Source organism: Rhineura floridana, chromosome 19, assembly GCF_030035675.1.
Source record: "Rhineura floridana isolate rRhiFlo1 chromosome 19, rRhiFlo1.hap2, whole genome shotgun sequence".
Taxonomy (NCBI): Eukaryota; Metazoa; Chordata; class Lepidosauria; order Squamata; family Rhineuridae; genus Rhineura; species Rhineura floridana.
The window spans coordinates 6,158,182-6,171,789 of NC_084498.1; the positions used below are offsets into that span (position 1 = coordinate 6,158,182).

A 13,608-nucleotide genomic window follows, 5' to 3' on the forward strand; every position below is an offset into this window, starting at 1 on the left:
GCCATACAATTTTAAAAGACTGAACAGCTATAGTCTCGTTTTTTTAAAAAAAGGCTGCTCATAAAGGGATGGAACCTGCAGACCACAATCAGGAAACCAAGCTCCAATAGCCATTGACCCTCTTTTCCTTCTGAAACGTTGGTGCAGACTTTAAATCTGTGTTGACATAAGGAATCTAATTTATGACACATTAATATACATACTGAAATTTAGAACACTTAGAACTTGGAGGAGGTACAGCGAGCCTTTTGTAACCAAAGACATTGAGGTATTTCTGCTTCAGCAAGAGGCAGTACCCTCTAACAACTGAATCTGTGTTTGTGGCAGAGAGGAAGAAGCACCGCTCATGCAAGCACATCAGCCTTCTCAACCTGGTGCTCTCCAAATGTTTTTGACTACAACTCCCATCATTTCTGACCATCAGCCATGTATACACAATTTAGTGCAACTCAGGATGGTTAAATGACATCATATTCATCCACAGCAAAATCTTCAAAAATTGCTGGATAAACTAAACATTGGACCTTTCAGGCATAACACCAAACGAGGTCTAGCATTGTGTACACAACCGTGCATGAGCCTTGGGCTCATGCATTCCCCTTCCCCTGTCCTCTTCTGATGCAGGTGTGCTAGGAAAAGATTGGAAGCTTCCACTCTTTAATTAACAGAGAGGTCCTTGTTCCGCCTGAACTTTGGGAACTCTGGTTAATGTAAACTGTGGCTAGTTCCAAGAAGCCAGAATCAAACTCTGCCTTATGACCCTGAGTTGTTCACTAACCATAGTTAAACTAACCAGAGTACCCTGAGGACAGATGTAATGGGCAACTCTGGTTAGCTTAAGAGTCGATGCTACTTATCTGCTCCTTGCTACTGTGCCAGAGGAGTTGGGAGTGTATGACCCCAAGGCGTATGCATTTAATGCTAAACTAGGGTTTTGCACTGTGTCTCTCCAGAATAAAATTGACATGAATGTGGATACCACTGCAGGTGCCTAGTTCAGAGGAATAACACATTTTATACCTCTTACTAAAACCTTCATCTCTGTGAAACACACAATTGTTTGTGAATGAATGCTTCTTGTATCCAGAAGTGGCCTCCCCACCTGTCAGTCACCTGACATCAGATGATTGTAACTTAAATCTGTAGCTGCAAAGGGAGAGTATGACTTTGCAGCCACAGATGGAATTCAAGCCGGGGCTACAGAGGAAGAATCGGGAATGCACTTAAAAGTGTGCTCCAGATTTTTCCTTTGCAGCAGCCACTGCTTGAACTTTCCTACACGTGGCATCTATTAGACCCGCGAGCCAGAGGTTCTCCACCAATTATTATTATTATTATTTGATTTATGTCCCGCCCTTCCTCCCAGCAGGAGCCCAGGGCGGCAAACAGAAACGCTAAAAACACTTTAACCCGATGTGTTTAAAGCATCTCATGCTGCTCTATATAGTACACGTTTGACACATCAATGCATGGAAGTAATGCATACGACAAGCATGCCTTTACAATTGCATGTTTCACACAGCTACAAGTGCCAAAGAACTAGAAGTGGCATTGGCTCCCCAGCATGTGCATACCCAGTGGTAAACATGCTCCTACCACATCACGTGTGGAGTGACTCTTCAGCATAGAGGGAAGACTCATATCACGTCTCTAGTCTAGTCAAGCCAATCTTAGACAGACAGCTGGTCTGCCTCAGTGCAAGCATCTCCTAAAATGTCTGTTAGTGAGCCTGTCCTGTAATCCAAGCATCACCCCAGACCACTTAACAGAAGAACCTCATGGTTTTGAAGTGACAAATCAAAAGAGCTAGAAAGTGCTCTGATATGTTTGAACTCCTCATCCAGATTAATTCAGTGCTCTTCAGTGATGTTAATTGGGATCATTTGCCAAAAAACATGGCTGAGTCTACTGGTTATGATTCTCATGTGGATGGAAATTACCCAGGAACACACTGGATTGTATGCCTGCTTGTACTGTGCAGTTTCTTGATGCTTCCCACACCATCTCCCTCTAGTTGTTTGGCATTAGGGGATGATTAGTAAGCAAGTGGCATGGTAGAGCAAGCAGTAAACGTTCCCATGCGCAGGCAGAAGGCAAGTGGTGGGCTTCAACATCATACCCTCCAAGGTGTATCTAGTTGGTTTTGTAACATTTGCCACACAGCTGACTTCATTTATTTGCTTATTTTATTGAATGATCTCTTCTCTCCCCCCCCCCCCGGTCTTCTGGATGATTGTAGAATGTTTGTTGTTCACTAACAAGTAGAGACGGGGGGAGCAAAAAGCTGTGAGAGGAGTACACAATTGGGGGTGGGGAGCGGAAAATCCCCCGTGTAAGAAATCAACCCTATTTAACCCATCTGCTTAAGCCACGGCAGTCATAGAACTGTGACTTTGTGAGTTGGCTCCTACTGGGAGGAAGGGCAGGGTATAAATTGAATAAATAAATAAATAATAATCCTTTCCTTGGTATTTGAGCCTGCACTTGCTCCAATGTTGTTGTAAAAAAATATATATATGTTAAAAATGAGTTGCTGAAGGATCCTGTTATTTCAGATTCTGAGGACTGGTCAGTTTTGTCGTGTGTGTGTGTGTGTGTGAGTGAGTGTGTGTGTGTGTGTGAGAGAGAGAGAGGGGGGGGGTGTGCCTGAACTCATCTTCAGTGTCTCTTGGCTCACGCCATTCATGAGAGAAGAATCTTAATACTGTCATACTTAACCCAGCCCACTTACAGCTACAATACTTTTGTATTGTATTGCATTGGATTTAAAAAAAATGTTTCAAAGGGCATAAAGAGTAATTACGCATGGAATTTTGTCTAATTTTTATTAATACCCACTGATCTGCTTTTGAGGATCAATGCTGGAGGGGGAAGGGCATTTGGAATGTGGGTTGTCACCTTATTAAAGATCTCATTAAGCATGTGATTTTTTTTTTTGCAAGCTGCAAAGCTGATTTCTTTCCCACCGTTGCCCCCCTTGCCCTTCTTGTTCCTATGGTAACTATGCGCTCTCTGTCTTTACAGAGAAGTGCTAAAGCTGGCAGAGGTGGAGAAGTCCCAGCAGCTCGCAGTCTTGCAAGAAGAGAACGTTAAACTTGCCGAGGAGCTCGGCAAAGGGGAAGTCACAAGTCACCAGAAGGTAAGTCCTCTCACTTTGGCTTTCTAGAGGTGGAGTTTGCTACGGGTGGCTTCTTAAGAGCTAGCGGTGCTGTTCAGTTCCTGTACCTGTGAGAGAGAGAGACATTGCAACCCATGCTGATGATGGAGGGAATTTATCTTTCAGGATACAAATTCCAGGAGAACAGCTGTGCCAAATATCTTTCTGCACTAGTTAGTTAATGATTGCTGCTTTTAAAATGTCTGTATGGTTTTATTCTGTGTTTATGTATGTTGTAAACCGCTTCTTTATGAATAGCATTATACAAATAGTTTTGTAAATAAATAGTAGCAACAAGTAGGCAACGAAAGCTGAGCCACCATAGAGAAGAATTAAGTTTTTATTGCGGTGTGAGCTCTCATAGGCAGCTGTAGCCAGCGAATGTTTGCCCCTGACACATAAAGCCAGTCCATTTCCAAGGTGCCACATTTGAAGCTCTTCTCTTTGGTTTTGAAGTATTTAAATATAATTTCCTCAAGAATCTGGGAGAAGGAGAGAATTGCATAACCCCGAATGAATCCTTCACAGGAGAGGGTCTGATGGGAAGAGCTGTTCATTGTTATCAGAGGTCTACATCTGTGGAGAGGTTTAGAGGTTGTCCATCCTTTCTGTCAGTGTTTGTTTTCCCAGCCACTGTGTTTTCTTGCATTACTGCTTCTCTAATGGGATTCTCATTACAGTGACATTCTTTAGTGGGTCATTTAAAACACTGTTCTTCAACCTTGGGTCCCCAGATGTTGTTGGACTACAACTCCCATCAACCCCAGCCAGCTTAGCCAATGGCCAAGGATGGTGGGAGTTGTAGTCCAACAACAGCTGGGGAACCAAGGTTGAACAGTGGTTTAAAACACACACACACACACGCACACGCAGCACTGATAAGTATGTTGTTTGAACAAATAGAGTGGGGGAAAGCTGTGTGTGATTATTTTGAATTTGAATATATGTAAATGAGACTCATTGTGCTTGCTGTGAGGTTTGTTTGGGATATTAAAGTCTGTTTAATATATGAACATACACATACAGCGTGGACCTTTCCTACACAGACCCCACTGAAACAAGTGGGAGTTGAGTAGATCACACACTTTGTGCTGGGAAAGCTGTAGTCTGAAGGGATCTGTATGCCTGCTTAGCCTTTGCACACCACATCTGAGCAACTTCTGGCTAAGTTCTAAGTCAAGGATCTGGGGGAAACTGCAGAGTCAGCCTGGACTTTATAATGGCCCCAACTCTTTCGAGTATTTTGTGTTCACACAATCTGTCATCTTATTGTCATCCTTCTTTTCATTGGGTTGTAAGTGTATTCTCTGCAAACAAACATAAGAATCCAAATTCTGTTGTCAGAACCAAGTATCAGTGTACACTTAGTATCTCTCTGCCTCCATGAATCAACTTTTGAAGTAATTTGCAATTATTACCTTGGGTTTTTTTGTGTGGAAGAAGAATGAGGAGCAGGGGAACATGGAATCTTCCCCAAGCTTTTCTTTGCAAATAATGAGGGCTAGGAACTTGATTATTACAAAGGAGAAGTGGACATACTTCTTATGTTGACGGGTTTACACTGCATAGCAGAGTGCTCAAGCTTTGTTGTTAGTATCACTTTGGGGATGAAAGCTGTATCAGCAGTGTTGTGAAGCTGAGAAGAAACTGGGACAGCGATGAGGCGGAGAGCCCAGGCATTACATTTCAGCCTCTTAACAGCAATTCTTGCCTTTTTGTCTCCTGGGATAACCTGCAGGAGTCCCTGGACAAATTAATTTAAACTAAAATTTATTGGAAGTATAGGCTCCAAAGCTGAACCTGTACCAACAAAGCACTCTGGATTTGGTTTGCAGACATGCCTCTTTACATACCGTATATTCCGGCGTATAAGACGACCCCCAACTTTTCCAGTTAAAATATAGAGTTTGGGATATACTCGCCGTATAAGACTACCCCTGCTTATGACATGCAGGTACTTAGCAGGAAAACTGTCACTTATAAACTTATAAATATTAATATTTGGATTGTCCAGTTGTTTTGTTTTTGTGCCTAGGAATTACCACCAAAAACTGGGGAAAGATGTGAGAAATCTTTTTTTTAAAAGCAACATTAAATGCCTAGACTCTAGTTTCCAACACTATGGAGTATTTATTGATTGATTAAGAGAATTTATATCCTGCCCTTTTGCTGTTAAAAACAGAGCTCAGCACAGCTTACAAATATAGTAAAAACAATAAAAATACACAATCAGAGAAAAACAAGCCAAAATGTTAGGAAAAGGAGTCTTTCACGCCACATGCTCAGTTCTAAATACTGTTGCAGCAAGTTTTACAAGTTCCTCCAGTATTCCACTGGTGCAGGCACTCAGACATTCAAAGTACTGTATGTTTCTTAGGTTTTATAAAAGCAGAGCTTTGCTTAACTCAAAATTTCTTCTCCCTTTGATAACCACATCTACACAGGTTCCACCTCCATACTCAAAATGAAACTGAGCCTGGAAGTGTACAACAACCTCACTCATACCTTGCTAATTTGATTATCAATGCCAGGATGTCTGTCTTATCGACTACTCTCCTGCTCCCCCCCCCCCCACACACACACACACCGGGCATCATGAAAGACCCAGTCCTGGGCTCAGAAAGAAAATAAATATCTGGTCCTCTTCAAAGTATTGATAAGCCTCTTGTTTTAATTGAAATAATAATTATAAATTCTTGTTCTTATCACTAATGGGAGTTAATTATCTTGCATATGCTGCTGTTGCTTCTATGGCTGTAACGGAGTGAGGTTAAAGATAAGTGAAATGCAAATAGGAAAAAAAAATACAGAAGGCAGTAACACTTTCCTAAATGTAATACCATACCAACCACAACAAGATTCCTATAAGGCAAAAAACTAAGCATCTCACAACCAGTCAGGATTCCTAACCAAAAACCAAAAATATGATAAATGAAGAAATATTTATATAAGCATAACTATCAAATATATTTATTATTTACACAAACTGTAAAGATATTTATAGTGCAATCCTAACTTTATTTATTCAGAAGCAAGTCCCAGCGTATTCAATGGGGCTTACTCAAACAGGGACAGAAATGCAACCTCAAGTGATAAGCAACTTCATTCACACAACCCAAAATTCCGAATCATGCCACTTTACACTGTTTTGCAACTGTTTATACTTGTTTTTATGGTTATTGGATTTTAAATGGCTTTATTTCTTGTTGTGAGCTGCCTTGGTTTCCAACCCTACCTCACAGGGGTGTTGGAAAGACTCCATACACACACGCACACACTGCAGATGTATAAATACATACAGCCCATATAATATAATAGTTTATTGTCAAACCAATTGGTCATTGCAGAAAAATCAGTATTAGTTTTTTAAAAATCAGTATTAGTTTCCTACAGAATAAAAACTGCAATACCTTAGTAAGCCCTGCCTACTTGCTTTAAAATAGGACGGGGGGGGGGGCAGAAAGAGAACACAAACACAATTCTTTTTTACATTCACTCTAAAGTCCCATTGATTTTCAGCACATTCATAATCATGTCTACTCAAAAGTAATTCCTACTGAATTCAATAGGATTTACTCTGGACATATGGGATTAGCACTGTTTTTACCCCCAAAAGCAACTATTGGGAAGGTTTTCAAAACACTGCCCAGGATCTGAGTCCTACACACAACAGGGGGAAAAACTGAAATGTATATACCTACCCAATTTATAAGATTTTCAGATAAACAGGAGGGGAAACCACCATTTTCTGGCCTCGCAATGAGGTTTTGCAGACACTGCCACCAAACAAACACTTCACTGATTGGCTGAAATCCTGAACGGGCGGGGTTAAAGCTACGAAGTGCTATACAGTAGTTTAAAAAAAGATTTAACCCGGGGGGGGTGCCTGACGTTTTTATATATATCTCGAGAACCGCACCACCTAGAAACTTAATTTTTTAAAAAAATGAAAGCTGAGAATCCGGGCCACCTAAGGGGCTAGCCGGGCGCTGGGTGGCATGCTTAGAATCCGGGTAAAACCCGGCTATCTGGGCAATATGGCAACCCTAATAAGACGACACCCGGCGTATAAGACGACCCCCGACTTTGGAGAAGATTTTCCAGGGTTAAAAAGTCGTCTTATACGCCGGAATATACGGTACCTCTTTTTTATTCAGTGGAATTTTAAGTTTGATTTGTAAGAGGCTTAAATTGTTAGATTGGGGGTGGGGGAGTCTAATAATGAGTGTCTGCACGAGTCATGGAGCTAAATAGGCGATATGGCCTAATGTGGTTGATTAGCCTAGATTAGACATCTCTGCAAGGGATCCAAACACTGCCTTTCAAAAAAGACTTATGAAAACCTGCAATCAGAAGAGAGTAGCCTACAGAGTTAGTGGGTAAGGATGGCCCAAGTGGAGGCAGGCCAAACTTAACCCTTTAAGTTCAGAATGACCCTGAATCACAATTTGCCAGTAACGTTACCTGCAGAGGCCCCATTGCAATGAAAAAGCTCACTGCTTTCTCGCATGGCCCCCATGCATTTCAGGGCTCCAGGGGGGTTGTCCCCTTTACATAAGGCTCTGTTCTGAGATGCATAGCATGCTTCCAGAGGATCCTTCCAGATGGGTTCTTGTTGTGGGATTGGTTCTGTTCGTGCATGCAAGTTCTTTTGCAGCATCCACACAACATCATCGACAACATATTTTTGATGGTTTTTTAAATTATTTTGCCCGGTATCTTTTCCCATTTATTCTGGATTTACCCTTTCCTTGGAAAATCCAATAAATTGCTATCGGTGGCACATTTGTGATATCTGAATGACCCGTTTATGATAGTAAGCACCTATCTAGAAGTGCCTGAGTGTGTGAAGTGCTGTGAACATTAAGGGAGGGCTACAGCTCGGTGGTAGGGCACATGCTTTGCATGCAGAAGGTCTCTGCTTCAGTCCCCAGCATCTCCTGGTATTGGGAAGGACTTCTGTCTGAAACCCCTTGAGAGCCACTGTCAGTCAGTATGGACCTTACTAAGCTAGATAAATCAGTGGTCTAATTCTGCATAAGGCAGCCTCCTATGATCTGAGCTGGTGTAATCCTTGTGGCTTTGCTGGGAAGCATTCAGTTCAGACTTGACCTCTGCTGTGAGGTTTTTTAAATTTATATAAAGCATTTTTACTTTGCTCTTCAGCCAAAAAAGGCTTGCAAAGATCAATACTAAGACATTATTAGGGAATGCAGTGTTTCTCAGACCCACACCACCAGATGATTGTACTGACCTACCTTACAGGGATGCTGTAAGACAGATCAGTAATATTATCCCTAGGATGCAGTTGTGGGTGGAGACTGAGGCTGAGAGAAAGTGGCTAGCCTAAAGTCATCTTGTGAATTAATTCCTGCAGTTAAACTTGGTCCCAGGACTCCCTCCTCTTCTTAAACTTTCCTTGCTGCACATTGCAGTTGTTGGCACATAAGTCCTAGAGAAAAAAAATCTGGCAACTGGAATTGGGGTGTTAGGCCAGGAAGGACATCTACCTTCAAGGTGTGATGTCAAGGCTAGCCCCAAAATTTAACCAAAAGGTGCTAATTTGAAAAGGCAGTAGTTTTTTCAAAGCATGTTCTGAGCAATCCTGGGTGTTCCTTGGAAACTAATCAGGAGCACCTCAATGAGAAGATCCGTAATGGCAGGAACTGAGTGTAAGAACACTACATAATGCACAACAGTTCTGTGACAGAGAAGCCGCTGTGGAGAGGGTCCCTTGAAGATAAGTTTGAAAACCTCTACTCTATAGTATGTGTGAGAGAGGGGCTTGCATAATATTCAGAGGGCTCGGTCTTCCCTTGTGCAGAGAAATCAGCAAACGGTAAACAAACCCTGTCTGTAATATCCTCATTTTTCAGTTTGAGATTTAGGGCCTTCTAAGATAAGTGTGATGAGTCGTCAACATATGTTGCAGGTATTTTTGAGCAGTATTGCTATGGTAACAGTGTAAATTCTGGCCAGTGTCTGTTAGAGAATCTGTGTATGCATGTGACATTTTGCAAATTTAATGAATATTGTTTCATCAGTGATTTATACGGACATCTAAAGGTTAAAGCGTGGGGTGGGGGGAACATTTCCTTTGTATACTTGGGAAGGGGAAATGTGGGTGTTCTCTTCATGGCTGTATAAATAATGAGCTGCTTTGTAATTAATCAGAAGATTTCCAATTGTATATTGGATACTTAGCTTGGGGGAAAGCTTGCAGTATTTCAAACTGGTGTATTGCAGCCCTTAACTTAAAATTAGATATTGTGTATTAGGAAGCTTTGGAAGTTTTATTACTATTTCTTTTAAAGAATCCCCCATTCTAAGAATTTTTTGTTCTTTCTTGAGATGTGCTCATGTGTAAAGTAACAAATTGTTGTAAAAATTAGCTTATCTGAACATCAGAGTTGCTTCTAATACTTGCATGCCATCCAGACAAATAAGCAGATACATGGCTGCTCCGGAGGTCATAAAGGGTGCATACTATGAAGTCCAGAACTTGCTGTCCCTCCCTCTCATATATTGCCTTTTAAGTTCCATACGGCAAGAATCTTTTTAATGCTCAGAGCTTGGAAGATTACTTTTAAAAAGTAATAAATTACAGTTACAGTTACATGGCCCCCAAAAAGTAGTAATTACTGTTACAATTGCTCTGAAAGTAACTAATTACTTTACTTTTACTCAAAAGTAATTGCTACAATTACATTTTAGTTACTTTTAAAAAAAGAAATTGCCTACAAGGTGCTGGCCTTGGCTGCTGCACATATAAGTAGCCTAAAACAACATTAAAAATAAGCGCGCACACACAGAGGGCAGTAGAATAATTTTTTTATCCATAAGATTAACAGAATGGCATAACAGAATCTCACATCCCCTCACCCCACCCCCAGCAAGATACCCCAACACACATATTTTTGTATATATATATATTGCCTCCAGCTCTTTTCTCCTTCCACTCCTGTCAATTTTTAAACAATTGTTTTCTCCACCCCGTCTGCTCTCCACCTCCTCCCTCGTCATCTCCTAAGCACCCATAGAGCATGAAGGAAGAACAATGTTGCACAGAAGCCCTATTTGAAGCACATGATTTTAGTTCACAAATCAGAGGAGCAGCAGACTTCCCCTGCTCCCCCCCAAGTAATGTGCAAAAGTAATGCTGGAAACATTACAATTACTCCTCAAAAGTAATGAAGTTACTACTTGTTCTATTACCAGCAAAATGTAATGAAGTTACCCACTCGTTACTCAAAAAAGTAATAAATTACAAGTAATTCGTTACTTGTAACTAGTTATTTCCAAGCTCTGTTAACGCTCAACATACATGTATAAATGTGGACCTTTCCGCCATAGCAGTTGCATGTGTGAGGGAAGGTCCCTTGTGCTGAAGTAATTTCTCAGAATCCATTTGGTCCAGCTAGGAGTAGCATATGCAGATTTTGTCTCTTGGTGAACCCAGTGTGCTAAGGTGCTGTTTCATATTTGTGGACGGGAAGCAGGAAGAAGGGCTGTTGGCTGAGATTCCCCGCAAGACTCAAGAGGCCTGTTCGTGGATATATTTCAGGATAAACTGCAAAATGCAGCATTGGGTTATTAAGAGCATTTGTTGTGGCTTTATATATATATTTCATAATGCCTAGAGATCTGTTGTAGTAATTGTCATGCAGTCTGGCTTCACCATTTAGGAAAGATGGTGGGACAGGGGTTTAATACCTTCTCATCAAACATTGTGTGCAGTGGACTTGCTCCTCTATAAATGGTGGCCCAGCTGTAGGGCCTTACAGGGATTTACACACTCTAGCAAGAGGAAGACTCTGAGGAAGTCTGTTGTCCTGAGAAGTTCCACGAAGGCTCTCTGTGATGCCTCTTGAAGCATCAGGAGTGGGGGACCATTTGCATGCTCAGGGCCGCCTTCCCTTCTGAGCAACTTTCCGAGGGCTGCCCAGAGGCACAAGTGGGCAGAGCAACAAATCTGAGTTTTACCCTTTTGCAATAGGCTAGTTTCTACACTGAATGCATTTCACTAGCTTAAAGGGAGGTTATTTTACAGCCTGTACTTGTTTCCCTCTGGTCTGTGCCCTTGTAAAGTTTTCAGCTTTCAAAATGTGGTCACCTGTATCCTTAAGGATGGAGGTGTTTTCCTTCCAGATTCTTCTCCCTCCATCTCTGGAGTTTCTCTTGCCTCTACAGCAAGCCTTGAGATGGAGAGCTGTAGCATGTGTAGCCTGCCCGTGTGGGGGAGGCAGACGAGCTGTCCTCTGAAGCCGGCGGCGTGCTTTATGCTGTCACTGAAAATAGCTATTTTAGACTTCAAGCACATTCTCAGCACAATATGATGGCTGTTCTAGGCCAAACCTCCCATTGATTTTTTTTTTCGCTCTCTCTCTCTCTCTCTCTCTTGGAAACTGACAGCTCAAGCTCATTGAAAGACATGGAGAGTAATGCCGCCCTGGGCTCCTGCTGGGAGGGTGGGATATAAATCAAATAATAAATAAATAAGAATAATGGCTAGCTAGGGAATTTGGGCAGTGGGGGGCAGGAGGCTGGCTTGTTCCTGTTGTGGGATTAGAAGGGGCATAAAAGGATTCTGTCATGTCAGAGTTCAAATCCCTATGGTCAAAAAGAATATGTGAAGAGGGGTAAGAGTGTGTGTGTGTGTGAGAGAGAGAGAGAGGGAGGGGGCAGTTTGCATCATACTACTGCTAAGAACAACCAATATCTGTGAAAATAGCTTTCTTTTCTTTATCTCCAAGAAGAAGCTGCTTTAATTCTCACAGTGGCCACCCAGATGCCCCAGTGGGAAGCCCACAAGCAGGACCTGAGAGCAAAAGCACTCTCCCCTCCTGCAGCTTCTTTCTAAATTAGGAAAAGGTTCCAGATGTTTGAAGCAGAAGGTAAGGTTGTTTGATTCTTAAATGGTAAATGCCACTTTGCTTTTGTCTTTCAGCTGGACGAAGAGAGATCTGTCCTTAATAACCAGTTGTTAGAGATGAAAAAGCGGTAAGCTTTCTCACACGTGTGTGTGTGTGTGTACATACTGACAATTAGAAAAAAGACAAAATAAATCTATGATGAAGCTCTTTGATTCCTTCTACCTTTCTGTAGTTGAAATAACCCATGACTGCACACTTTGGCTGTTGAAAACTTCTTTGCATGTGGAATATTAAATACATGTAAACAGTAATATTCTTCTCATCACTAAAATTTCCGTGCAGATGCTTGACCTTATGAAGCATTTAACATTGTTTAATCTAGCACATGCCGTCCTCGGTTACTCAGTTAGATGTTCCCCTCTGTGCTCTGCATTTCAGCACCCAGATAATTCAGTGCCAGTTTTTGCACCCTCTAGAATATTGAATCGATTTAACAGATCTGGCAAATGCAGAAAGCCTTCCTGCTCATCAGCTTCAAAATTCTTCATGGTTTTGCCAAAATATTGCTATGCTTATGAAGCTGGGAATGAAACATCTAAGTTTGACATTTTAACACCACCAGAGAATAGCTAATTCAGAAAAAAATGCATCCTGGAAAACATACATATTCCAGGGGACTGATGCTTTCCTTTTTCAACTTGTGCGACCTAGTTAACCCTCTCAGTATCCAGCAATCACACTGGTACATCTTAGTATTGTAACAGAAAAACAGCAAACTGGCTTAGAAGCATCAACAAGTTGTATTTCTGAAGTATGCGTACAGGTTGCCTGCAGACAATATATACCATTCTTTTATTCAGTCATGGTAGTAGTTGTGTGATAGCGATTGAAGCATTTACATTCACCAGGGACTTGCCAAAACATTAATTTCTGTAGCTTGGGAAATAGCAGGAGGTTTTCTGTCTAACGTCTCAGGGTTTGCGATGCATAAGACAAGACATCTCGGGGCATGGTGGGGTGGTCAGACCTCCACATGTAAGCCATCTTTCACCCACAAGAATTTCTCCCCCCCCCTCAAAAAATGTCTACGAAGGTAGCTATTAGAGCAGCCTTCCCCAACATGGTGTCCATGTTTGGGACTACAGCTCCCATCTGCCCTAGCCAACACAGCCAAGGGTCAGAGATGAAGGGAGTTGCAGTAAGTGGGCGGAGGGGCAGAAGCACTTCCCTGACCTCCCATCACTGCAACTTACCAGGAGGGGAAGGGGCAAGGTAGGGGTGAAGTGGGCACCAGTGGAGCCAATCTGGATGTACTGACCCTTGCAGTTTCCCCAAATGAGAGAAACTCAACTGCATAATCCGGTGCCCCCACTGGTGTCTTTGCACCTCACCCCATCCCCTTTCCCTCCTGGTAAGGGTCATCATCCACTACTGGTTGTACTTCAAAACATCTGGAACCAGGTTGGTGAAGGCTGATCAGGACCTTCTCAGTAAAAGGGGGCTCAGGGTTGCTTTAGCTCATTGGACCCATTGTGGATTTGCTAACTGTCTGACTGTTTCTGAGCCTGCGCTATTTTC

The 13,608-nt window shown here is 42.0% G+C and overlaps 1 protein-coding gene across 18 annotated transcripts in view; it reads left to right on the forward strand.

Moving 5' to 3' along the window:
- The window catches only part of CLIP1 (CAP-Gly domain containing linker protein 1), a 161,671-nt gene that overhangs the window by 126,188 nt on the left and 21,875 nt on the right, over positions 1–13,608 (forward strand). For all 18 annotated transcript variants that reach the window (XM_061603015.1, XM_061603012.1, XM_061603008.1 and 15 more), the window contains 2 exons: positions 3,025–3,139; positions 12,105–12,157. In XM_061603015.1, the coding sequence (XP_061458999.1) occupies positions 3,025–3,139; positions 12,105–12,157 (168 nt within the window). The remainder of the gene's footprint in view (positions 1–3,024; positions 3,140–12,104; positions 12,158–13,608) is intronic.